Source organism: Chlorocebus sabaeus, chromosome 6, assembly GCF_047675955.1.
Source record: "Chlorocebus sabaeus isolate Y175 chromosome 6, mChlSab1.0.hap1, whole genome shotgun sequence".
NCBI classification, from domain to species: Eukaryota; Metazoa; Chordata; class Mammalia; order Primates; family Cercopithecidae; genus Chlorocebus; species Chlorocebus sabaeus.
Genome location: NC_132909.1, coordinates 7,962,556 through 7,990,159, shown reverse-complemented (window position 1 = coordinate 7,990,159; position 27,604 = coordinate 7,962,556). Strand labels below are relative to the sequence as shown.

General features: G+C 48.0%; 1 protein-coding gene and 1 long non-coding RNA gene across 3 annotated transcripts; one reads left to right on the top strand and one right to left on the bottom strand.

Annotated features, from left to right (window-relative positions):
* Positions 1-66: 66 nt before the first annotated feature.
* Positions 67-20,421, top strand: ZNF473 (zinc finger protein 473). 2 transcript variants are annotated; one of them, XM_007997634.3, is made up of 5 exons: positions 67-259; positions 5,461-5,538; positions 10,766-10,892; positions 13,309-13,398; positions 16,291-20,421. In XM_007997634.3, exons 2-5 carry the CDS (start codon positions 5,530-5,532, stop codon positions 18,678-18,680), a joined length of 2,616 nt encoding a protein of 871 aa, XP_007995825.3. In that variant the 5' UTR covers positions 67-259; positions 5,461-5,529; the 3' UTR covers positions 18,681-20,421. The 2 variants fall into 2 exon arrangements, with proteins under 2 accessions (XP_007995825.3, XP_007995824.3); XM_007997633.3 differs by having other exon boundaries at positions 5,339-5,538.
* On the bottom strand, positions 11,519-22,327 carry LOC103235070 (uncharacterized). The gene is made up of 4 exons (XR_005238362.2): positions 22,220-22,327; positions 16,283-16,408; positions 13,430-13,555; positions 11,519-11,622 (listed from the first exon to the last, which is right to left on the bottom strand). It is a non-coding gene; the product is annotated as an uncharacterized lncRNA (long non-coding RNA).
* Between the last annotated feature and the right edge of the window lie 5,277 nt (positions 22,328-27,604).

Below are 27,604 nucleotides of genomic sequence, written 5' to 3'. Positions count from 1 at the left end.
TTCTGTTTCTACCATACTCCCAGAGTGCTAAGTAAGGCTGAAGAAGCGGGAGGAGATGGGAAGGCGAACGAAGTCGCCCGCACAGCCCTCTGGGAAATAGAGTCTTGGCGCTGGCGCGGAGGATCCTGGGTGCAGCCGCTCAGAGAAGCTTCTCGCGCGCAGGAAGTTGCTGCGGAGAGGCGCGTGTGCGAGGAGTTGAGTCTCCCGCTCCCTCGAGGCTGTGGTTGCGTTTGTTGACGCGGCCGATTACAATCCCGAGGTACGGATATGCTGGGGCTGAGGGACTTGGGGGCTCGGTCCTTCCTGAGAGGTGACGGAATGGAAGTGGGGGCGACTGCGGCAAAGGGTGCGTCGTCTTGGGCGGCGGTTGTCTGGGTGGAGGTGTGAACCGTCTTTCACAGTCTGTTAGGAAAACCGCTCAAGGGCCGGGCACGGTGGATCACTCCTGTAATCCCAGCACTTTGGGAAGCCTTGGCGGGGGATCACTTGCGGCCAGGAGTTCCTCGAACCCCCTGTCTCTACTAAAAATACAAAAATTAGCTGAGCATGGTGGCGGACGCCTGTAATCCCAGCTGCTCGGGAGGCTGAGGCAGGCGAATCGCTTGAACCCGGGAGGCGGAGGTTGCAGTGAGCCGAGATCGCGCCTGGGTGACAGAGCGAGACTACGTCTTAAAAAAAAAAAAAAAAGGAAGAAAAGCACCTTGGGAGGCCACGGCGGGCGGATCGCTTGAGCCCAGGATTTCGAGGCTAGCCTGGGCCACATGGTGAAACCCTGTCTCTACAAGAGAAGAAAAAAATACAAAAATTAGTCGGGCGTGGTGGCGCGTGCCTGTAGTGGTAGCTAATTGGGAGACCGAGGTGGAAGGATTGCTTGAACCCGGGAGGCAGAGGTTGCACTGAGCCGAGATGGCACCACGGCACTCCAGCCTGGGCGACAGAGCAAGACCCTGTCTCAAAAAGAAAAAGAAAAAAGAAAACCGCTAAAGGGGTTTCCAGCCCTCCCTGACGGCCCTGAGAGGAGTGATTCTGTTTTATTTTAGTTTTGGTTGGGGAAGGAGGGAAATGAGTTACCTGAAGTTGGCAGATTTAGGCAGAATCTTGCTGGAGGATGGATGAGAGTTCTTGGGGAAGTTGAAGTACTTAACATTTTCAGTATTTGAGCGCTTTCTGTGTGCCAGGCGCCCTGCTAGAGTCCCTTTTCCTCTCCTGATCCCCGCAGCAGCACTGAGACATAAGTGCAGGTCCCTTTGGCAACAAGGCAATCTTGGGAATCAGAATTTTTCAGATTTTAGAAAGGTAATAGGGTGTGTATTTTATAATTAGGCAGCACCCCCCCACCCCGAGAAATCTGGCCAGTTCTTGGTCATAAAATGTTTCTATGGGTCAAGGTGTGGATATTCACACTTAGGGGAATATTAAGACCCTACGTGGCCTATGGAGGTCCAGGTGAAGTTTTGCGGTCAGTTTATAAGTCAAGTTCCGTTATTTGGAGCATTTAAAGGACCGTAGATCTGCTGTATTTGTTCCATTTGGTACATGTGGAAACTGAGGCTTAGAGAAGGTAAATGATCTGGACGGAGGGGCAAGACTCTCAGGCCCAAGGTTTTCAGCCCAATAATTGTTTGGCTTAAGTCACTCTGGGCTGGATGACCTTGGGCTCCACCTCTGGGCCCTCATTTCTTTCCTCCCAGGGCTAAGAGTATATGAGATGTGGACAGAATGTGATTTGGTAACTGCAGACAGGGGTCTTAAGCTCAGCTGTCTGTGAGGGCCAGGCAGATAACATACAGGAAAGAAGAGAACTGGTCCAGGTGAGGCTGCGGGGCCTTGGGGAGCACTTGCCTCATATAAAGGGGAGAGTTGTGTTTATTTTTCTTTGTTGTTGTTTGTTTGTTTGTTTGTTTTGAAGACAGAGTCTCGCTCTGTCACCCAGACTGGAGTGCGGTCTCACTGGAACCTCCACCTCTCGGGTTGAAGTGATTCTCCTGCCTCAGCCTCCCAAGTAACTGGAATTACAGCCATGCATCACCAAGGCTAATTTTAGTATTTTTGGTAGGGACGGAGGTTTCACCATGCTAACCAGGCTGGTCTCGGACTCCAAACTTCAGGTGATTCGCCCACCTCGGCCTCCCAAAGTGCTGGGATTACAGGCATGAGCCACTGCACCCAGTCACTTTTTAAACTTAAATGTATTTATTTATTTTTTTGGAGGCGGGATCTTTCTCTGTCACCCAGGCTGGAGTACAGTGGCACAATCATAGCTCACTGCAGCCTTGTGATCCTCCTACCTCAGCCTCCCAAGTAGCTGGGACTACAGGCACGTGCTACCACAACTTGCTTATTTTTAAATTTTTTTGTAGAAACAAGGTCTTGTTACGTTGCCCAGGCTGGTCTCAAACCCCCTTCAGCCTCCCAAAGTGCTGGGATTATAAGCATCCCCCACTTGCCTAGCACTGGTCGGAGAGCTTTAAATGGGCTCCAGTGAACCAACTTCGTGGGATGTAGACCCAGTGTTGCCAAATCCTAGGATGTTTCAGAAGTTGGAAACCTAATTTTTAGGTGAAATTTTCCAGTTTTCAAGTTTGAGACTAGTGAGCCATGCTTGAATTTTCTTTCAAAACATTGTCTGCCAACAAACATTAAGGACCAAATATGTGTCAACTGAGTTATACTGATGGATTGAGGCTTAACCTCTGACATGTAGAAAAACTCACTGTTCAGTAGAGTTAGCATTTATTGTAGGTCTACCATATTCCCATATCTGTAGTCTCAAAAATCTGGAAAACTCAGAACAAATATTTTTTTCATAAATTTAGTATTCATGCCTTACCTGAACTACGACAGGGTATTTTTTTAAAATATAACTTTAAATTATTCTACCTAGAATGACTGATTATACCTTTCTCTAGAAATGGTAAAGTGTTCAATTATGAAGTGCAGCCTGATCCACACTGTGCTGGGATTTTGTTTTGTATTGTTTCTGTTTTTGAGACTGAGTCTTGCTCTGTCGCCCAGGCTGGAGTGCAGTGGCACAATCTCGGCTCACTGCAAGGTCCACCTCTTGGGTTCACACCATTCTCTCACCTCAGCCTCCCAAGTAGCTGGGACTACAGACGCCCGCCACCACACCTGGCTAATTTTGTTTTTGTATTTTTAGTAGGGATGGGGTTTCACCGTGTTTGTTAGCCAGGATGGTCTCAATCTGACTTCGTGATCCGCCCGCCTCAGCCTCCCAAAGTGCTGGAATTACAGGTGTGAGCCACCACGGCCAGCCCTGCACTGGGATTTTAATGAAATATGCCATATATATGCCATGTCACCTTTTTAAAATAAAGTTGAATGTCGAAGCACATCTGGTGTCGGAGTTTGAAGAATTTGTGGATTTGTGTCATTGTTAAGTGATCCGTGCTGCTTTGTGATATGAAGTGCATTCAGCAGTCTGCAGATATATGCCACTTGGTCCACGCAATGGATACAAATGGGTAAAGGTGTCTGTGGTACGACGTTTTGCATATTATGGGTCATGAAAATAACTGGTGGGCAGTGACTATGGTTTTTTTTTTTTTTTTTTTTTTTTAGACGGAGTCTTGCTCTGTCGCCCAGGCTGCAGTGCAGTGGCGTGACCTCGGGTCAGTGCAAGCTCTGCCTCCCAGGTTCATGCCATTCTCCTGCCTCAGCCTCCCGAGTAGCTGGGACTACAGGCGCCAGTCACCATGCCCAGCTAATTTTTTGTATTTTTGGTAGAGACGGGGTTTCACCGTGTAAGCCAGGATGGTCTTGATCTCCTGACCTTGTGATCTGCCGGCCTCGGCCTCCCAAAGTGCTGGGATTACAGGCGTGAGCCACCGCGCCCAGCCGATTTTTTTTTTTTTTTTTTTTAAATGAATGAGAATTAAAAAAGACTAGAATAGAAAATATCCCAGCACATCTTACATTGCAGGGTAAGTATTACTTCATGAAACTTTTGTTTAGTTACACTGTGTATCTGAGTAGTCATGATACTTTTTTTTTTTTCTTTTTTTTTTGAGATGGAGTCTCACTGTGTTGCCCAGGCTGGAATGCAGTGGCATCATCTCGGTTCAGTGCAGCCTCCGCCTCCCGGGTTCAAGTGATTCTTTGCCTCAGCCTCTTGAGTAGCTGGGATTACAGGCACGCGCCACCAAGCCCAGCTAATTTTTGTATTCTTAGTACAGACGGGGTTTCAGCATATTGGCCGGGCTGATCTTGAACTCCTGACCTCAGGTAATCTGCCCACCTTGGCCTCCCAAAGTACTGAGATTACAGAGGTGAGCCACTGTCCCAGGCCTATACTACATATTGGCGTTGTTACTGTGGGTAATGGTTAAAACAAAAGTTGAAATATTTCTCTTTTTTTGAGACGGAGTCTCGCTGTGTCTCCCAGGCTGGAGTGCAGTGGCCGGATCTCAGTTCACTGCAAGCTCCGCCTCCCGGGTTTACGCCATTCTCCTGCCTCAGCCTCCCGAGTAGCTGGGACTACAGGCGCCCGCCACCTCGCCCAGCTAGTTTTTTGTATTTTTTAGTAGAGACGGGGTTTCGCTGTGTTAGCCAGGATGGTCTCGATCTCCTGACCTCGTGATCTGCCCGTCTCGGCCTCCCAAAGTGCTGGGATTACAGCACCACGCCCGGCCAAGTTGAAATATTTCTGTTGTAGAGATAGCAGCCAGGTGCGGTGGCTCACACCTGTAATCCTAGCATTTTGGGTGGCCGACGAGGGTGGCTTACTTGAGGTCAAGAGTTTGAGAACAACCTGGGCAACAAGTGAGATCCTGTCCCTACAAAAAGTGAAAAAGATTAACTTGACGTGGTGGCACGTGCTTGTAGTCCCAGTTACTTGAGAGGCTGAGGTTGGAGGATTGCTTAAGCCCAGGAGATTACAGCTGCAGTGAGCCATGATTGTGCCGCTGTAGTACTCCAGCCTGGCAGCAGAGCAAGACCTTGTCTCAAAAAAAAAAAAAAAAAAAAAAAAGGAACAGTTTTGGAGGCTGATTTGCCTGAACTCAAATTCTAGAGATGATAATCAGAAATCCCAGAAGCGTTGTTCCATTGGTTCTTTAGACACCTTCATTCTGTCAACAACTGTAGGTGCTTTTACACCTACTGTTAAAGCACCTACTGTACACTAAGCGACACAGCAGTGAGCAAGACAGAAGTTCCCACTGCGGCCATAGACTTTCCTCACCAAATCTCCTGAACATGTTTTTACTGACTATGTTCGGTGCTAACAGTGGTGGCGAAGCTGTTCTGTAGGTTCTGAAGCACAGTGGAGATGTGGGGCTGGGGTAGCTTCAGTAAATACAGTTGTTGTTGTCCCCTGCAGGGAGACTCACATTGGGACTTGTCTTCCTCCTCCTGGACATTTTGGCGGCTCGGCAGCATGGACAGCGAGTCAGCCACGGGCGGAAGGGAGACTTTCTCACAGCTCCCTTGTGCTTCCCACAGCCCTGCCAGCCGGGAACACGGAGGGGAAGGAGGAGGAGCTTAAAAGAGGCTACTGAAGCCCAGTTGGCCATGACTGAGGTGAGTTGAACGTCACTCTGTCTTAATCGGTCACCCCCAAAGGCAGGAAAGTTGGCTTTCCTTTGTGGCCGAGGCGAGTTGAAGGCCGCTCTGTGTTAATCGGTCACCCCCCAAGGCAGGAAAGTTGGTCTGCCTTTGTTTTGGCCTCGCTGTCCCATGGTGGCTCCCAGGTGATCGTTTTTAAAGGAAAGCTCACATGCTGTTCTTTTCTGCTTGTACTCTTCTGGGAACCCCTATTGTTTATAGGATAAATTCCAGGTTTTTCAGCCTTCCTGTGTGTTCTAGGTTCTACCCACCTTTGCACCATCTTCTCCCATTTCTCTAGATGACCAGTACTCCCTTTGGCCTAGTAGTAAAACTTGATTCTGTACTTTCCAGCAGCTTCCCTGCCTTTGCTCAGGTTGGGTCCTCTGCTGGAATCCCCTGCCCCTTTTCCATCTGGTAATGTCTCCACAGCCTTTAAGACCCGGTTCAGTTCCCCAACCCTTCCCTAGGCACTCAGCACTTTCCCACTCTGACCTTCCATAGCGCCCCCTGCTGCCTCCACTGTAGCACAGATCCACCTAGATATGGATGTTCCTGCCCATATCTGTCATCCCGACCAGACTAGATGCTCTTTGGGGACACGAACTGATGGGGATTCATCTCTGGGTCCCCAGGGCCCAGCACAGGCCAGGCACACAGGAAGCCTCATGAGGTATTAGGTGAATGTATGAATGAATCAATGAATGATGCATGAAACCATCTATCTGGTAAATATCTGTTCATCCTTAGTGATCCAACTTTAATGACCTCCCCTCCAGGAAGCTTTCCCTGACCTCAAGGCAATGGCCTCCCTCCTTCCTCTGGCCCACACAGCCCTCGATACCTCCCTGTGCCACAGTCCTACCTCCCTCATGTCTCTTCATCAGACCATGAGCTCCATGAGGCCAGGAACCTGGTCTGACACACATCCGTGTCCCTAGTGCCCACAGTGTGGTCTGGCACACAGGGTAAATGGTTGCCACATATGTGCACTGACCTTGTCACTTTCCTGTGGCTCCCCAGTGCCTCAGGGATCAAGTCTGCCCCTGTCTTCCCACCTCCTCCATCACTGAGACCAGGGGCCCTTGTCCAGCACAGTCTGGGAGTGTGAGGAAAGGAAGCTCCTCAAAGGTCCTCTGTGATCTGGCTCCTGCTGAAAAAACTGCTTGACTGGTACTCTTGACAGGATATAGACAGCAACAGTTTCTATTATAAGTGTCAGAAATCGACTTACGCAGTCAGGAGACTACTAATTATATAACCAAAAGTCCAGAGGTAGGGCTGTCATCATCTGCAAGTGTGATTGGGACTCAGTTTATTGTCCCCACCTTGAACTTCACTTAGTATGGGTTCCATCCTTGATGAGCTCCTTCCCTTGTCCCAAAACAGCTATCAGGACCACGTGCTGCTTTGCCTCCTTCGACAAGTATTTACTCTGCCTACCATGTGTGGGCTTTGTTATAAGTCTGGACTAGGGAAACAGTTTAGGTGGTTCCTGTCCTCGTGAAGCTCAGGTTATTGCGAGTGACAGTGTATAAGCTTGCTAGGGCTGCTGTAACAAAGTACCACACACTGGGTGGCTGAAAACAACAGAAATGGATGGTCTCGCAGTCCTGGAGGCCAGAAGTCTGAGATCAGGGTGTTGGCAGGGCTGGATCCTTCTGAGGCTGCAAGCCAGGCCTCTCCCCTATCTTTTGGCAGTTTGCTGACCAGCTTCGGTGTTGCTTGGCCTAGAGAGGCATCACCCCAATCTCTGCCTTCATCTTCCCAGGATGTTCTCCTCGTATCTTCACATTGTTTTCCCTCAGCCTGTGTTTGTCTTTTTGTCCCCATTTCTCCTGTTTATAACAACTTCAGTCATGTTGGATTAGGACCCACCCTGGTGACCTCATCTCAGCTTGATCACCTCTGTAAAGACCCCATTTCCAAATAAGGGCAAATTCTGAGGTACTGGGGATTAGAACTTCATTGTATCTTTTTGGAGGGTTATAGTTCAACCCATACCACACAGTAAAATGCATGAAGTAAATCACATAGAATGCAGGCAGTATTAAGGATTATGGAAGAAAGGGATAGGGAGACCCGGGGTGGATTTGCTGTTTTATATAGAGGGGTCGGAGAAGGCCTCATGGAGAAGAGGCATTTAAGCAGAGAACTGAGGGACACAATCTTGACTGTAAGATGGGAGCTGGCAGGTGTGTTCAGGGAGCAGCAAGGAAGCCGGTGTGGCTGGAGCAGAGTGGATGTGCAGGAAAGGGGGAGAAGGTGAGCCCTGAGGGATAGCTGGGGCCTGATCTTTAGGGCCCTGGAGATCATTGTATGGCCTTTGTCTTTAAATGCGATGAATTCGGAGGCCATTGGAGGGTTTGGAGCAGAGGATGGACAGGATCTGTTGTAAGTAGAAACAGGATCCCCGTGGCTCGTCTACCCAATTCCTGCTTAGTATCATATTGGGATGACTGTTTCAGGATCTTGCTGCTGCTGTAACAAATAACACAAACCTGGGGGCCTAAAAACAACACAAATTTATTATTTCACAGCCTCTAGAACTATAGGAAATAAATTTTTCTTTATAGATTACCCAGTTACAGCAACAGAAGATGGACTAATACACTGTGTGACTTGGAGAAAGTGACTATTTGGGCCTTGATTTTGTTCTCTATAAATTAGGGATAATCCTGCCTCAGAAAGGAGTCAGGCAGTTTAGTGACTCACTGCACCTAAAGCATTGAACCATTGCCGGCATGCAGAACGCTCTTGGCCAAAGAAGGGCTTTTGCAGTCAGATGCCTGGAGGGTTGGGCTGGGCAGTGTGAGCCAGAGTGGAATTGCCCCTTTGTGGAGCTCTTCCTTTGTGCTTAGTACTGTGCAGTCACCTCCCAGCAGTATTTCAGTTGCTTCCTGTAGCAGCCCTGATGAGATGGGACTCATTGGTCCCATTTCACTAGGGGAGCAGGAATCGGGGTCACAAGAGACATGCAGCTTACTTGCCAGTAGTCACTCATAAGTGAAGGTAGTAGGGCCAAACCTCAAAGCCAAACAACTAAAGAGAGGTGGTTTTCATTCTTCCTTAAAGTGTGCCTGTGTGTGCGCGTGCGCATATGTGCCTGTGCCCACATTGATGGAGATTTGGAAGAGACACAGCAGTCATGGTTTCACCTAGAGATGGGGTGTGTGGGGGCAGGCTTTCACGTTTTATCGTTGGTACTTCTCAAGTATTTGAATTTTTATCCTAAACACCCATTAACTGGCCAGGTACAGTGGCTCATGCCTGTAATCCCAACACTTGAGGAGGCAGGGGCAGGAGGATCGCTTGAGGCCAAGAGTTCGAGACCAGCCTGGGAAACATGGCAAGACTCCTACTCTACCAAACAAACAAACAAACAAAAAATTAGCTGGGTCTGGTGGCACATGCCTATAGTTCTGGCTACTTGGAGGCTGAGGCAGGAGGATTGCTTGAGCCCAGAGGTCAAGGCTATCATCGTGGCACTGCACTCCAGACTGGGCAACACTGTGAGACACTCTCTCTGTCTCTCTCTCTATATATATATACATAATATATATAATAAGTTATATATAAAATTTACAAATTACCAGATTTATAAATTACCATAATTTATAAATGATAGAAAGAAACCGATTCCTTATAGTGAAAACTAGCAAATAAAAGGAGAATCAAGCATTTACCTTACCTGTCCTATATGAACTCTTCCACTGACTAGCCAAATAATAGAAAAATTTTTCTTTTTTTTAGGCAGGGTCTCACTGTCACCCAGGCTGGAGTGCAGTGATGCAATCACAGCTCACTGTAGCCTTGACTTCCTTGGGCTCTTGTGATACTCTCACCTCAGCCTCCTGAGTAGCTGGGACTACAGGTGCATATGTAAATTATAATATATAAATATATATAATTATATATGAAATAAAATTATGTAGAATACATATCTATATTATATATACATTATGTGATGTATATATATACACTATATACACGCACACATACACATAAATAATAGTAAACACCTATTAACTAGGAAAGTTTTAAAATGAAAGATGGCATCACTAAAAGTTGGACAACCAGATAAGAGCCTTAGGTAGTCATGGGGCCTAAAGTGGACCTGGTACCACCTGTGGGTGGGTCTTTCCCCCAGAGGCTGTACTGACTCAGTCAGGCCTCTGCTCCCCTGACCAGCTCACAGGAAATGCGCAGCCAGGGGAGCAGCCAGGTGATACTGCCTGGAAGCCGCTCGCCACACTCAGAACGTGGGATCTCAAATCAGGAGCATGGAGGATGAAGAAGGCACAGGGGTACAGCTGTAGATTTTAAAACCTCAGAGCCACATCTGTTACACGCAGGGTATGGGCTCCCCTGGATTCTGATTGAGACAAGCTAGCTATAAAGACACACCCCTAGGCTGGGCATGGTGTCTTATGCCTGTAATCCCAGCACTTTGGGAGGCCGAGACGGGCAGATCACGAGGTCAGGAGATCGACACTAGCCTTGCTCACATGGTGAAATCCTGTCTCTACTTAAAAATGCAAAATTAAAATTAGCTGGGCGTGGTGGTATGCACCTGTAATCCCAGCTACTCAGGAGGCTGAGGCAGGAGAATCGCTTGAACCCGAGAGGCAGAGGTTGCTGTGAGCCGAGATCGTGCCATTGCACTCCAGCCTGGGCAACAGAGTGAGACTTTGTCTCAAAAAAAAAGAAGGGACACCACTGAGACGTCAGCCTAATCTGTATACAGATTTCAAATGTGGTCTAGGTGTTCAGTGACTAAGGAGTTACTGCTCATACTGAAGTATTCACAGGTGAAATCAGATGACCCCTGGTGATGGGTTCATGGTTGTTAATTATATACATCTCTCTACTTGTATGTATGTTTGAAAATTTACAAAATAAAATCTTGAATGAACACTAAAAAAAGCAAAAGTGTGAATAGATTTTTAGGACCAGACAGACCTGGATTCAGTCTCACCTGTGTTAACCTTGGTTGACATTCTGTCCCCTGGCCAAGACTCCTTTTCTTTGCCTACAAAATACAGGGGTTTCCAATCTCTTACGTCTCAAGTCTTGTGAGGCTGAGGATGGGATGGTTTTTGCCAAAGGCCTGGCAGATTGAGGGCTGGGGGTGCCCTGAGTGAGCTGTTGGGCTCCTCCCTGACCCCAGCCTCTGAGTGACCAATAGTGTATTGTGTTTCAGGAATTTGTGACCCTCAAGGACGTCGGCATGGACTTCACCTTGGAAGATTGGGAGCATCTCGGGCTGGAGCAGGGGGACATGTTCTGGGACACAGCGTTGGACAACTGCCAGGACCTCTTCCTGCTGGGTGAGTGTTCCCTGTCCCCAGGGGCCTACTCACTGTCCTGCTTGGTGATCACCTGTGCTCTCCCCCAGCCACAGGGTGAAATCCTGGGCTCTGAATCCACATGACATAGCCCAGCAGTTCTCAGCTGGCCAAGGAGACATTGGCAATGTGTGGAGACATTTTTGATTGTTACTTCTTGGGCCAGCAGCGTGCTGCTAACATCCAGCCGGTGGAACCCGGGGAGGCTGCCACGCATCCTGCAGTGCACAGGAGACCCCCACAACCAAGGACTGGCCTACGCCAGTGTTAGTAGTGCTAAGCCTGGGAAACCCTGCTCTGGCCCCATCTGCCTCCCCAGCCTCGTCTTCACCACTTTCCTGCTTGTAGTCAGTCATTCTTCAAGCTGAGACTTCAGGGTCTTCCAGTTGCCCTCCCCTCTGCCTAAGTGGCTCTCAGGGCTTACCTTCTTCAATCTGACCTGGGACCCTGTGAGAACTCTGTATCTCCTCTCCTGCTCATCTTGGCCGTCACTCCATCACATTCTAACTACCATTTTATCATCAGAGCGGGAGCCGTGTGAGGACAGGGGCGTGTCCCCAGTGTTTGGAATAAGCAGTTCCTGCTCCAGGGCCCAGCGGACAGCTCTAAATTAATGAACAATTGAGTAGCAGCTCTTCGGACTTGCTCGTTCAATCCTCCAGTAACCCCACGAGGAAGCTGGGTTGTCCCTCTTGTGCCGAATGGTCTGAAACTGAGGTTGAAAGAGAGGCAGTCACCTTCCCAGCTATGCCAGTGTCCCCAGGACACCCACAGCTCCAGTGATTGACTAGGATTCCCAGGACTCAGCCTGTGGTCAGACTCATGGCTAAGACTGACTACAGTGAAAAGAGTCAGAGCAGTCAGCAAAGGGAGGAGGTACATGGGGCAAAGTCCAAGGGAGCCAGGCACAAACTTCCAGAATTTTCTCTCACGGGAGTCACATGGGACATGCTTAATTCCCCCAGCAATATTGTAGAATGTGATATCTCGTGTGAAATGCTGTCCATCAGGGAAGCTCATCAGAGACTCAGGGCCAGGGTTTTTACTGGGGTCTGGTCACGTGGTCCCCTTTGCCTGGAACATACCAAAATTGCAGACTCCCAGGAGGAAAGCAGGTGTCAGCCACAGTGTTTGCACAGTTTAGGTCCAGGGAGCGTGTCTCTTCCGTTCTGGAGACATGGGGTACCCCTCTGAAATCCAGCCTTGCCAGCAGGCCTTTCCCAGGAGAGCAGCCAGCCTGCTGTGTCGCCCTCTTCTGCACACCAGTGTCACACAGTGAGAGCAGCAGGGCCCAGACTCCAGCTAAGGTCTGTGCAGCCCCAAGGCCACATCACCCCAGCTGCCCATCAGTGTCACCTCATTAGCTCATTTTGCCTCTCTGTTGCCTCAGTTCTTTCTTTTTGAAGAACCAGGAAAATAATTTACTTCAAAAGATGAAAGCAGTAAAAGGTAACACACTGTGGAAACTGTCATTTGATAGAATCTCATCACATTGGGGCAGACTTTCTCTAGACTGACCAGTGTGTGCTAAGAAGCATCTAATGGGAGGTCCTACCTCAGTGTCGTTTTGAATTTTTAAACTACAGCCCACAGTAAGAAGTGTGTTTACCTCGACTGCCCCTTCACCCATTTGCGTGTATGTATGAGTAGTGTATCCGTTTCCTATTGCTGCTGTTACACATAGCACAAACGCAGTGGCTTCCACCAGCATGCTTGTATTATGTTACAGTCCTGGAGGCCAGGAGTTCCAAATGCATGTGGCTGGGCTGGAGGCGAGGTGTTGGCAGGGCCATGTTCCTTCTGGAGGCTCCAGCACATACAGTCCTCTCCTGGCCTGTTGCCAGCTTCTGGAGGTCACCTGTATTGCTTGACTCATGGCCTCTCAGTCTTCAAAGCCAGCAGTGGAGTTTTCTCCGCCGTAGCCTGTATCCCTCCTGGATGGTGACTCTGGTCCCTTACTTGGGGAAGCTTGTGGAGGGTAGGGCTCAGGACTGCTTGGACCCTGGGACCCTGACATCTTCTGTCCTTGGCCCATGGAGGCCTCAGGCGTTGTGTGGCCCATGGGTCAGTGAGTGAATCATGAATGGCTAAGGAAGTGCGTGCCTCTCCACCTGGCAGATTCTGCCCATTAAAGAGCTGTCACAAGTCCTTTGTGTCCCCAGCCCCAGCTGTCACAGCTTTGATCACCCTGGATTGTGATTGTTTGGCTCCCTCTCTGTCACTGGACTGGGAACCCTACAGGACAGGCATCCCCAGAGGCGCCCAGGCAGCACCTGGCCCACAGGAGCCATGTGCAGGATAAAGCATAGAAAAGTCAGGAGAGCCAGGAGGTGCTCACTGAGTGTCTGGATGACCCTCCACGTCCCAGTTAGATGACAATGCTGTTCTCTCCCCGCAGACCCCCCAAGACCCAACCTGACCTCCCACCCAGATGGCGGTGAAGATCTGGAGCCTCTGCCAGGAGGAAGCCCAGAAGCAACGGGCCCTGGTGAGTGGATGGAGAGGGGCCCCCTGTGTACCTTCTGTCCTCCAGACCTCCATCCTGGGCTGCCGCCAGCTCTCCCACAGGTCTACCCAGACATTACAATGCTCAGCTTCAGGACTTCACTCGCCACTCGCTGGCTTCCACCCCCTCATCCTGGGAGCTGGGGGCGATACGGACATTTTTATAGACCCTCACTCTGGTGTCTCTCCACCTTGCCCTTCAGCACAGGGCTATCCTGGTGCCTCTCCGCAGCTCCTCTTCTTCCTTCCAGACTCAACAAGGAGACGCCCTCCACTCTCTGAGTTGGTCTCTACTTTCCTGCCTTGTGCTCCCTGGGTGTGTTGACCCTCATTCTACTTCTTTTACCTCCTTTCCTTCAGGTCCATTTTTCCTTCCTATCCCTGGGGCACAGCAAATGGCCACATTAGGGAGTAACTTAAGCCTAGGCCTGAATGGTGCCGAGAGCATCTGCCCTGCCATCTCCCAAGCCAGGGTTCCTCCAGGTGGATCAGGTTAGGTGGTGAGGACTCCGGGGGTGTTACCCATGGTAGAGACATCCCCAGTAGGAGAAAGCAGAGGCAGCTGCCTTGCCTGGCATGGGAGGCTTCTCTCCTTGTTTCTTTATCTGCATGAGAAGCAGGGCCCTGAGCCAGAGACCACAGGAGTCTCAGGCTGTACCCAACCCAGTCAGTCTGTAGCTCCCTTCTTGGCTCACCACACTCAAGCTCGTGTACATGAGGCCTCTGCAGCCTCCTCTTCAGCACATCAGTGTCCCTCGTAGATGACTAACCCATGTACAGGCTCTCACAACCTCTGCTTTCTGTTTCTGTGACCTCAGCATAGTGGCTGTTTCCAAACATGGGTAGCCATGCCTTTACTAACAAATATACCTCCATAGCCTCTAGTAGTGACACTCGAGTTGCACAGTTACCACGTAAATGTCTTTCGCCTTTAACGGTGTGCCTCTCTTGGAAGCAGGGCTTAGCTGATTCACCCTGTATTCCCAGCTCCTGACATCATGCTTGGCACATAAGGGGTGCCTATTACATGTCTGTCGGTGCATTTGAGGCAGAGGGAACAACATGAGCACCGGTGTGGTGAGGAGAGTGAGCTGGGTATCTGTGGGAGAGATGAGCAGAGGCAGAGGTGACAATTCAGAACAAGGTGTGATTTCAGAAGGCTTTCATTTGCAAGTTTTAATTCCAGGTGGAGAGACTTTAAGCAGTCTCATAGATACTCAGATGGTGAGCCAAGAACTGCAGAAGGGACAGGCTGGAAAAGGTATGATGATGGAGGAGAGGAGAGATGGGGAGACTGGAGGCATACAGCAGAGCAGTGACATTCATGTTTTGTGAAGGATCCCAGAGAGCATACAGCTTGGTAGTTAAGAATATGGGGGCCAGGCATGGTAGCTCATACCTGTAATCTCAGCACTTTGGGAGGGCAAGGCAGGCAGATCACTTGAGGTCAGGAGTTCGAGACCAGACTGACCAACATGCCGAAACTCCGTCTCTACTAAAAATACAAAAATTAGCTGGGTGTGGTAGTAGGCGCCTGCAGTCCCAGCTACTCAGGAGGCTGAGGCAGGAGAATCACTTGAACCCGGGAGGCAGAGGTTGCATTGAGCTGAGATCGTGCAGCACTTCAGCCTGGGCAACAGAGCAAGACTCAATCTCAAAAAAAAAAATATATATATATATATATATATATATGGGGTCAGAGGGGTTCAAATCCTCATTCTGCTGCTCACTTAGCTTTAAGAAGCAGAAACGTGCCTACCTTATGGGAGGTTGTCGAGTGTAAGAGAGTGCCTGAGGCACTCCTGCCTGTGAGTAAGCATGCCATGAATGGGATTTACTGTCTGTGAATCTGTCCCGTGGCTGCCGCTGTGGCAGTGGATGGATGAGCAGTGGAAGGTGCCCGTTAAAGAGCTTACCTTCTGGTAAGGGTCAGGGGTGAGACCCTTTCATAACCTGTCAAGGTGGAGGATGGTAAGTGCTCAGCTGTTTTTCAGAGAATATAGGGCAGGGGACTTAAAGCAGAATGGGGATGGGGTCGTCAGGGAAGCCTTTCAGAGGAGGGTGATACTCAAGCTGGGTATTAAAAGACTTAGAGGAGTTAGCCCAGGAAGTGCCATCCAGCATGAGGGACCATTAAAAGCACAGAGGAGAAAGTCTGGTAGATTTAGGGAACCGCAAGAGTTCTATGAGGTCAGCACAAAGAGCGCTGGGCTGATACACTCATTTCTCTTCCAGGGCAGGAAGCCCTGGAAGGGTTTAATCAGAGGAGTGATATAGTCAGATCCATTTATTACAAAACCCTTTAGGGCTAGCGTGGAAGACTGGAGAGAGAGACAGGAGACCAATGAGCAGCCTGGTGTCAGATGGAGTCAGTGATAAAGAGAGGAGAGGAAGGGAGTTGAGACATTTCGATAGAGACCAAATGAAAATAGTGCCAAGTTGAGGGAGAGGTAGGGAGGAGGTTGACTCCTAGGATTCTAGCATGGAGAACTGGATGGATGGTGGAGTGAGGGGAGTGGGGTGTTGTCTGGTATAGAGGATGCAGGATATGAGGAGGAAGATTTTGGTGACAGTGCAGGATAGAGTGGAGAGTAGAAGCAGGTGAGTCCAGGCGACTTTTTAGGGAACTTGGTCAGTCACCTAGGTGTGAAGGTAATGGTCGAATCTCCCTCCTTGTTGAACCCCTGTGGTTTCCCAGCTCCCCTGTTGACCCTCCTGGGAATGGGCTCTCTGTTTTATGTGATGCCAGTTCCACATGGGTCACCCCTTTGGGTCCCTTAATGGATAAGCTGGACTCAAGATCCATCACCCCTACTTGCTCTTGTCTGTGTTCTCACCCTTGGTGAACAGGAGACATTTGCACTTACTCTTTCAGATGCGACTGAGACCAAGAACTCTCCTCTGATGGAGGATTTCTTGGAAGAAGGATTCTCCCAGGAGATTATAGAGATGTTATCCAAGGATGGCTTCTGGAACTCCAATTTCGGAGACGCCTGTGTAGAGGACACCTGGTTAGACAGTTTGCTAGGCGATCCAGAAAGTCTTCTGAGGTCTGATGTTGCCACCAATGGGGAAGGTCCCACGGAATGCAAGAGTTATGAATTAAAGAGAGGCCTCAGTCCTGTGTCCACCCTTTCCACGGGAGAAGATTCCATGATACATAATGTTTCTGAAAAGACCCTCACACCAGCTGAGTCTAAGGAATATAGGGGTGAGTTTGACTCCTACTCGGACCACAGCCAGCAGGATTCTGTTCAGGAAGGGGAGAAACCATATAAATGTAGTGAATGTGGGAAAAGCTTCAGTGGGAGTTACCATCTTACCCAGCACTGGATTACTCATACTGGGGAGAAACCCACTGTCCATCAAGAGTGTGAGCAAGGTTTTGGCCAGAACGCTTCCTTTTCCGTGTATCCGAAAACTCACACGGGCTACAAATTCTATGTGTGTAATGAATATGGGACAACTTTTAGTCAGAGTACAAACCTGTGGTATCAGAAAACTCACACTGGAGAAAAACCATGTAAGAGTCAATACAGTGACCGCCCACCCAGTCATGACACACAGCCTGGTGAGCATCAGAAAACTCGCACAGATAGTAAGTTCTACAACTGTAATGAATGCGGCAAGGCTTTCACCCGGATCTTTCATCTTATTCGGCACCAGAAGACCCACACTCAGAAACGCCATGAATGTTCCAAGTGCCAGGCGACCTTCAGCTTGAGAAAACACCTCATCCAACATCAGAAAAGTCACACTGCAAAAACGACCTCTGAGCGTCGGGAGTGCGGGAAGACCTTTCGGCAGAGTTCGCTGCTCATTGAACACCAGGCTCTTCATACTGGAGAGAAGCCTTATAAGTGTAACGAATGTGGGAAATCCTTCAGCCATAACTCTACCCTAAAGATCCATCAGAGGGTTCACAGTGGAGAGAAGCCTTACAAATGCAGTGAGTGTGGGAAGGCCTTCCGCCGGCACACTCACCTTAATGAGCATCGGCGAATTCATACAGGCTACAGACCCCACAAATGTCAGGCGTGCATCAAGAGTTTCAGCCGGCCCTCACATCTGATGCGACATCAGGCCATTCACACTGCAGAAAAGCCCTATCGCTGTGCTGAATGCAAGGCGGCTTTCAGCGATAACAGTCACCTTGTGCAACACCAGAAGATGCACACTGTCAAAACCCCGTATGAATGCCAGGAGTGCGGAGAACGCTTCATCTGCAGCTCAACCCTGAAGTGCCACCAGAGTGTTCACACAAGAGAAAAACAAGGATTTGTTGTGAGTGGGAAGATCTTGGATCAGAACCCAGAACAGAAAGAGAAGTGCTTTACGTGTAACAAATGTGAGAAAACCTTTAGCTGCAGCAAATACCTAACTCAGCATGAGAGGATTCACACCAGCGGGGTGAAGCCCTTTGAGTGTGACCAGTGTGGGAGAGCCTTTGGCCAAAGTACTCAGCTCATTCACCATCAAAGAATCCACTCTAGAGTGAGGCTGTATAAATGGGGTGAGCAAGGGAAAGCCATCAGCAGTGCCTCCCTTCTCAAACTTCAGTCCTCCCACACAAAGGAGCACCCTTTTAAATGTAACGAATGCGGAAAGACCTTCAGCCAAGGTGCACACCTCTCAAAACATCAGTTAATTCATGCTGGAGGGAATCCCTTTAAATGTAGTAAGTGTGACAGAGTCTTCACCCAGCGAAACTACCTTGTTCAGCATGAGCGAACTCATGCCAGAAAGAAGCCCTTGGTGTGTAATGAATGCGGGAAAACGTTCCGTCAGAGCTCGTGCCTTTCTAAGCATCAGAGAATTCACTCAGGTGAGAAGCCCTATGTATGTGACTACTGCGGGAAGGCCTTCGGCCTGAGTGCGGAGCTTGTCCGCCACCAGAGAATTCACACTGGAGAAAAGCCTTATGTTTGTCAGGAGTGCGGGAAAGCCTTCACCCAGAGCTCATGCCTTTCTGTTCACCGGAGAGTTCACACTGGGGAGAAGCCCTACATATGTGGTGAATGTGGGAAAGCCTTTGCCCAGAAAGCAAATCTAACACAGCACCAGAGAATTCACACTGGTGAGAAGCCTTACTCCTGTAACGTGTGTGGCAAAGCTTTTGGCCTCAGTGCCCATCTCAACCAGCACCTGAGAGTTCACACCCAGGAGACACTTTATCAGTGTCAACGTTGCCAGAAAGCCTTTCGGTGCCACTCGAGCCTCACCCGCCATCAGCGTGTACACAACAAGCAGCAATACTGCCTGTAGCCATTGGGTGGCAGCAGAGTCCCAGAATATGAGACTCTTCATCCGACGTGGAAAGTTGGAAACCATCCATCCTATTGCAAGTTTCTCTCCAAATAAATACATCTAAAGATTGATTAGAAAGTTTGTGCACATGTGTTTCATTACAACAGTGAAAACACAAAAATGGAGAAGCTGTACAACGTCAGGATACAGAGGTAGGCTCTGGAGCCAGTCTACCTGAGTTAAGTTCCACCTCTGCCGTCTACTACCTAAGTGACCTTGGGAAAGTCAGAAAAATCTCTCAGGGCCTCGGTGTCCTCATCTGTAAAATGGGCATCACCTACCTCAGAGGGCTTTTCTGAGGATTAAATACATAAATGTGAAGCACTTAGAACTGATGGCCAGCACATGAGGGCTCACCAAGTGTAAGCCACAAATACACATCAGCCATAGCACAAATATACTCATGTTATAAGAAAAGAATTAGTAATCTCTCTGTGTTTACTGTAGTTAATGTTCTTATAATGTATCGCTTTTAATTTAAGTTTTCCTTTTTTAAAGTTTTTCTCCAGCACCTTAATCTTAAATGCCTGGCCTTTTTTGTCCCTTTATCTCTCTTTCCTGGTTTTTTTTTTTTCTTAACCCCCAGAAAGCCAAAAAGAACATGTTAACTCCTAACCTCAACTAGCTACAACCTTCCACTCCTAACCTCCCAAGCCTCTCACTCAGAGAGGACTCCCTATCCCACAAACACATGCTTCCTCTTCCCATGACCTTCCTCCGTTTAACAGTGTTGGCTATGCAGTAAGACACCCAATTTGTCATGGGAGTTGACACCAAAACACAGCTGGATTCCTTCAGGAAAGCTGTATTGATCAAGGTGTTAACCGCATATGAAACACAACCCATATGGAAGACATGCTTGGGGGTCAAACCTGTGGTGCGTGGAAGTGACCGCTGGGATGTCATCATTCACTATTAATCCAAGACAGCCGCTCACCAGGCAATTTGCTAGGCTCGGGGGCGGGTGGTATGAATACACTATGCACTGCTGCTACTCTGAAGCTTCTGGAATCAGAGAAATGAATGAACCCATTTTCATAGACGATTACTGTTAGTTGACAAGTGACATCTTAAAAATGCCCCATTCCCTCATGTCACAGGAAGTTCTGGGATCACCAAGGATTGTTGGAGAGTCCAGTGAGGTGGACCCACACAACCAGTTCCCTCCTGACAGTGTCTTGTCAGCTCTAGGCGTTTGTGCCCCACCACTAAGTGGCTCAGTCACACATTTGCTGAAACACAGTAGTCTTATGAAAAGCACTGGACACATACTTTCAATGCCTTTCAGATCTTAGGTGCTTCAAATGGTTGGGGGTAAGTGCTCTGTACCCTTGGGCTCTTCAAGTCTTGCACCTGGAGTTCTGCTGGTTAAGTTTGTTAAACTTAGTTGAAACTGGGAACCTGTTGGCTAACCATTGGGCCCTTATGCTGTTTTTCAAATGGCTGCAGCATTTAACTTCTTGCACATGGTTCCCGTCCTCTGGAGCTCTGTCTTGTCTGGGAGATGGGCATGTTACATACCAAAAGAATGGACAGAGTGTTGGAGGGCTGGAACACAATGAGGACTCTGGAAAACTGGCAGCCATTGGGGGTGGGGGACAGTCTATAAATCAGTCACCTGTGTTGCTGCAGGCCAGGGTAGAAACGCCCTCCATGTGTGCATATTTGTTGTTCTCTGATTAAAGTTTTGAATCGAAAAGCATTGATTCCTTCTCTCAGCCTGCTGCCATGCAGCACGCATCAGCCCCTGCCTGCCAGGCCTCACGTCTTTGTGGGGGAGGGCATCTGATGGTGATCATTGCCCAGTAAGAAACAGCTCCGTCTGTTTTCCCGCTGTCTGGACGGGGCATGCGCCACTGAGGAGGCACACAAGTTCACCTGGTCCTCAGATGCATCATCAAACAACACTTTTCAGTCTTTGTGTGAGCCTAAGTCATCAAGGAGAGAGCACAGGCAGCCTGCAGTTCACTCTTCACAGACACGTCAGGCCCCAGGCTTGGGGAGTGTTTCTAATTAGCATCCAATAATACACATCACTTTGCTCAGTACTTTAATTTTTGTCCCCGCCTTTTTCCTTTTAGTGACAAGTGACAAGAGATACTAGTTTCCTGCTCATGGTAGTAATAGAAAGTTGTTATTTTTTTTTGATAAAGTGAGCTGATCGGGCCGAGTGTGGTGGCTCATGCCTGTAATCCCAGCACTTTGGGAGGCCTAGGTGGGAAGATGACTTGAGCCCAGGAGTTCGAGACCAGCCTGAACATGATGAAACCCTGTCTCTACAAGAGAAATATGCAAATTAGCTGGGTGGTGACCACTGATCACTAAAAATGATTAAAATGGCAAATTGTATATTTTTACCGCAATTTAAAAACACTTACATAAAGTACTACATTTTTAAAGTTTGTGTGGTAGGCTGGGAGTGGTGGCTCATGCCTGTAATCCCAGCACTCTGGGAGGCTGAGATGGGTGGATTGCTTGAGCTCAGGAGTTTGAGACCAGCCTGGGCAGCATGGTGAAACCCTGTGTCTACAAAAAATACAGCTGGGTGTGGTGGCACACGCCTGCACTCAAGCTACTAGGGAGACTGAAGTGGGAGAATCGCAAGCCTGGGAGGTTGAGGCTGCAGGAAGCTGTGATCACGCCACTGCACTCCAGCTTGGGCGGCAGAACAAGACCCTGTCTCCGAATAAAGGAAAAAAATGTGACTGGAAAAAGAAATGAGCTACACGAGCCTAAACCAAGCAAGGCTAAGATGGCAAAACCTAGCACCTCTGAGGCTGATGCGAAGACAAGCTCAAACGAGGTCAAGGTATAAAGCAGCAGCAGAGTCTTCTAGGGCCAAGGTCTCCCCCAACATTTCAGAGGTGCAACTGATACCCCAGCTAAATTCCAGCTTGACCTCTGGAAGGGCTGGAGACTAAGGTCAGTCAGGGTGATCAGCCTTGTCAACATAACCAACCTTATAACCCTAGGTACCAAGACGTGGGTGAGCTTCTCTGGCAACACTTTGTCGTCACACGTTATTGTTGAGTGCATTAAGTGCTCTCCATATGACTCTACTGGCAGAGGACACCTGGAAGCTCACGCCTGGTCTCTCCTAGACTCCATCCTTTCCCATGCATCTTTTCCCATGGCTGATTTTAATCTCTATATTTAGCTGTAATAAATGCAACCAAGTATAACAGCTTTGCTGATTGTGAGCCCTTCTAATGAATTACTGAACCTGAGGGTCCACTGCCCTCTCTGAGACTGTTTCTCCAGTGGACTCAAGAATGATACTCGGATTAAGGGTTCTCAAAACGAGCATCAGCGGGTTCTGCCCACGCCGGCCCCATGGGCTAAATTCTCTAATAACCACCTCCCTTCCCCGCCTACTCCAGGCAATCATTGCGCTGACTCGGCTCCTGGCCACGCCCTAACCCCGCCTCCGCTGCTTCGAAACCCGTCCCGAGCCCTGCAGCCCCATAGGCTGCCGCCACATTCTCGAGCCCTTTTACCTCGGTGGCCTAAATCCTTGACTGCTCGGAGCCACTCTTCAGGCCAAAATGGGCCCAAAATGGGGAGGGTAAGCGATGAATGTCACTAGACAGTCGGGCCCTCGAGGACCTGGCAACTGGGGGCTTGGACCTCGGGTCGGCTTCCCACGCGAAGCTTGCTCCCCACCTGCATCCGCACGTTGGTGGCGACGCTGCCCTGGCCCCCACGGATGCCTCTGCGCATGTCAGACTCCCTGATGAACTACCCTTCCCAGAATCCCGCGGGAGCTGCTTAGGGCGACGGTCCTCTGATGGCCGATGCGGGAAAAACCCTGGCGTCAGGCGGCCCTCGAGTGGGGCACACGAAGTCGTGGCTTATTCTGGCTTCAGTATGCGGGATGGAGAAGGCGATCCACGAGGCTGCCTCTGTTTCCTATGGATCAATCGCAGAAATCGTTCTGTAAGCCCCGCCCCCACTGCGTGCGGGCGGCTTTTGTCTCCATGGCAACCGTCAACTCTGGAAACGCCTGTCTTTCTCCATGGCAACTGTCTACGCTGCAGGCTGGGGCCGCCCATTACCGGAGCCTTTAAGCAGTATGGGTGCTGGACAAACAGCGTGATCGGGTCGTAAAACTTGATGGAACGAATATTAGAGCACAAGGAAGAAAAAACCGGGCTAGGTGGGACTGAAATAGTTGATGTGAGGGAAGATTTCTCAAAGGAGGCAGCCTATTTTTTTGTTGTTTGTTTTTTACTTTTAGTTTTTCAAGACGGAGTCTCTGTTGCCCAAGCTGGAGCACAGTGGCACGATCTCGGCTCACTGCAACCTCCGCCTTCCGGATTCAAGCGATTCTCCTGCTTCAGCCTCCCGAGTGGCAGGGATTACAGGCGCCCACCACCACGCCTGGCTAATCTTTTGTATTTTTAGTAGTGTGAGAAATGGGAAAGTTCTTCTTCAAAGATTATAAAAAGTCACAATTTCTTACTATAAGATTGCTATCCACTATTATATATTCCAAATCAGCTGTCCTAGCTTGCTCTGGCATGCCTGGACAGAACTAGACAAGCCCCAGCCCATAGTGCATAGTTAAGGAAGCATCCTTGACTATCCCTGGGTAACTTCCTTTTCTTTCTTTGTTCTGTTCCCCTTACCCAATTAAAAAAGTTTTAAACTAATAGCCAAACGGGTAAAGTGTAAAATGTGAGGTCTCATTCCAGCCAATGGAAACTGGACACAACAGTAGGGTGGATGCCTTAGGTTATAAATAACTCTGTCTCCTTTCTTCGGTGGGGTCTCATGGCTGGACAGCTATTGAGTAGCACCCTTTCTGCAAAAAGTAAAGCTTGCCTTGCTGAGACATCATTTGTTCCCGCATTCTTTCTTTCTTTCTTTTTTTGCGACACCAAAAACTTCATTCCCAACAGCAGAGACAGGTTTCCACCATGTTGCCCAGGCTGGTCGCCAACTCCTGACCTCAGGTGATCCACCCGCCTCGGCCTCCTTAAGTGCTGGGATTACAGGCGTGAGCCACCACTCTTGGCCCAGGAGGTGACCTTTGAATAAGGCTTTGAGGGATGACCAGGAGGTTGCCTGGAAGAGAAGGGAAAATATAGTATATCTAGAGATCTGGCCAAAATTAAAAGTCTTAATGAGGGTGTGGGGAAACTGCCACTCTCCTACCCTGCTGGTAGGGAGAGGAATGTCTTCAGCCTTTGAGGAAGTAAATCAGTCAGTCAGCGGGTGACTGCTGAGAACCTACTATATACTGGGAAGTGTTCCAGACACTAGGGATACAGCGGGGAAAGGTATACAGGGAGGCAGGCAGTAACCACGAGACATATGATTGGAAATTGTAAGTGCTGTGAAGTAGGCCAGGTGTGATGGCTCACACCTGCAATCCCAGCACTTTGGGAGGCCGAGGTGGGTGGATCACTTGAGGCCAGGAGTTCGAGACTAGCCTGTCCAACATAGTGAAACCCCACCTCTAAAAATACAAAAATTAGCCAGGCGTGGTGGCCGGCGCCTGTAATCCCAGTTACTCAGGAGGCTGAGGCAGGGGAATCACTGGAACGTGGGAGGCAGAGGTTGTAACCGAGCCGAGGTCACACCACTGCACTCCAGCCTGGGTCACAGAATGAGACTCCATCTCAAAAAAAAAAAAAAAAGTGCTATGAAGTAAACAGGCAGGGGCTGAGATGGGAATGCAGGAGGGACTGTGGGATCAAGAAACAGAATTCTTTGAGAACATGGTGTGAAATAACATAAATAATATCAACCTCAAGAGAAATGTAGAGGAATACTATGAATTGCAGCTGGAATCTGCCCTAAATGTGTATTTCTTCTTCCTGGTGTCTGTGACACTTTGAGTTGGGGTTTTCTTTTAGTTTCTTGAGTGTCTTGCTTTTGATGCTTTTAGCTACTCAAGCCAGTAAATTATCGTTCTTGTTTGAGCTGTGTGAGAGGTGGTCAAGTTCAGCATTTGAAGGAAGAGTTGAGAGATTCACTGAATGGGAGAGAGGGATAAGAAAAACATACCTTCTTTCTGTTTAGGTTTCTAAGGTGATAGGAGGTAAGCCTGGAGCTGCTGGTGGCCACCTTGCCACCATGGGGGGAGAACTTGCCAGAAAATGAACCTAACCAAAAAGGAAGCTAAACTAAGAGGAGTGACCAGATTACTGACATGTCACTTAAGCACCTGGATCTATCTGTTCCTGAAGGCAAAACTGTTCAATTACATAGGCTAATAAATTCCCTTTCTTTCTTAAGCAAGCAGAATACTCTTGGCTGGAAATGAATCTCTACCAGAAATTATTTAAAAATCCAGATGGATTGATGGCTGGGCACGGTGGTTCACACCTGTAATCCCAGCACTTTGGGAGGCTGAGGCAGGTAGATCACAAGGCCAGGAGATCATGAGGTCAGGAGATCAAGACCATCCTGGCTAACATGGTGAAACCCCGTCCCTACTAAAAATACAAAAAATTAGCTGGGCGTGGTGGTGGGCGCCTGTAATCTCAGCTACTAGGGAGGCTGAGGCAGAAGAATGGCATGAACCCAGGAGGCGGAACTTGCAGTGAGCCGAGATCGCGCCACTGCACTCCAGCCTGGGCGACACAGCGAGACTCCATCTCAAAAAAAAAAAAAAATCCAGATGGATCAAAGTTTTCATTGTGAAAAAAATCATAAAAGTACTAGATTAAAATATAGCAGAACTTTTTTTCATAATCTTGGGGGTGAGGAAAGCCTTTGTTAGCATGATAGATCCAAGAACTATAAAAGAAAGTACAGATAGATTTAAAAATTTAAATTTAAATCTAAAAATTAAAAACTCTGTATGACAAACGTGAACAAAATTGAAGAGAAACTGGGAGAAAATATTAGTCACTTATACACCAAAGTGTTAATCTGCGTAATATATAAGGACTTGTCATTATAAATCAATACAAAAAGGCTTCTCAATTAAAAATGGGCAAAATACATAAATAGGCAATTCACAGAATACAAAACATCAATTAATGCATAAAAAGATAATCTCACAACCAAGAGGACATTTTTACCTATCAGATTAAAATTGCTTTAAAAAATGACCAAGACCAAGTATTTGAGAAGGAAGTAAAAGAACAGAGAAATAGTCACTCATATATACTTCCAGGAGTTATGCAAATTGTTTCACCCCTTTTGGAGGACTACTTAGTAATAACCATGAAAAATTTAAATGTAAGTGTTCTGTGATCCCACAAGTACACTTGTAGGAATTCGTTTTGTACATAAGTCAAATAATAAATATCCAATGATGGAAAAGAAAATGAAAACAACTTAAATATCCATCAATAGGGATTGCTTAAACAAATTAAAGAAACCCTAGCATGAAATATTACGCAGCCGTGAAAAATGAAGATACCTATGTATGTATATATTTTTGTGTAATATGTACAACATGTATATATTTTGCATTATCATGGGAAAGTATCCACATTATATCAAGTGAGAAAAGCAACTTCTTAAAATTATGTTTGCATGTAGTTATGCCATATATACCATACATATGTGAATATACATACATATAAAATCAGTTTCATAAAAACAGAAAGGGAGATTTCATATTTATAGAAAAAGTAGGAGGTCTTTGGAATGAAGGGTTTTTTTTTTTTGAAACAGATTTTGCTCGTTGCCCAGGCTAGAGTGCAATGGCACAATCTCAGCTCACTGCAACCCCTGTCTCCCGGGTTCAAGCAATTCTCCTACCTCAGCCTCCCAAGTAGCTTAGATTACAGGCACGCACCACCACACCCAGCTAATTTTTTATTTTTGGTTTTAGTAGAGACAGAGTTTCACCATGTTAATCAGGATGGTCTCGATCTCCTGACCTCAGGTGATCCACATGCCTCGGCCTCCCAAAGTGCTGGGATGACAGGCGTGAGCCACCACACTCGGCCTGGAACAAAGATTTACGGGGCACTAAAGATTTCTTCATTTTTGTATCATCTGAATTATTCACAATGAATATTACTTCAATCATTAAAGAAGCCACAGAAGATTAGGAGAAATACCTGGGCAATGACTTTAAAATACAATAATAGCATAGAAGACGGCTAGTGAGACACAGCCCCATATATTCACAGACGTTCCAGCTGATACAGAACTTCTGGCAACCCATTGGCAACATACTCGAGGTCACAGAAATCCTCTCCCTATGGCCCCATGACCTCACTGCCAGGATTTCACCTGGGAAATGGTTAGGCACTCATCCCTGTCATAAAAGGGATGTTCCATAGCATACATATATAAGTCAAAAGCGGCCAGGCGTGGTGGCTCACGCCTGTAATCCCAGCATTTTGGGAGGCCGAGGCGGGCAGATCACGAGGTCAGCAGATCGAGACCATCCCGGTTAACACGGTGAAACCCTGTCTCTACTAAAAATACAAAAAAAAAAAAAAAAAAAAATTAGCCGGGCGTGGTGGCAGGTGCCTATAGTCCCAGTTACTCAGGAGGCTGGGGTGGGAGAATGGCGTGAACCCGGGAGGTGCAGGTTGCAGTGAGCTGAGATCACACCACTGCACTCCAGCCTGGGCAACAGAGCGACACTCCTTCTCTAAATAAATAAATAAATAAATAAATAAATAAATAAATAAATAGTCAAAAGCTAGAAACAACAGTGAAACTCCTTCTCTAAATAAATAAAATAAATAAATAGTCAAAAGCTAGAAATAACAGCCTGGGCAACAGAGCGAAACTCCTTCTCTAAATAAATAAATACATAAATAGTCAAAAGCTAGAAACAACTAGAATGTCCAACAAGGGACTGGATAATATGTTGACTGAATATGCATAAGCTACGTGAAACGGCAAGACATCAGGTCATTAAAGGTGACTTAATGATATGTTAAATAGCTGACACTCATTGC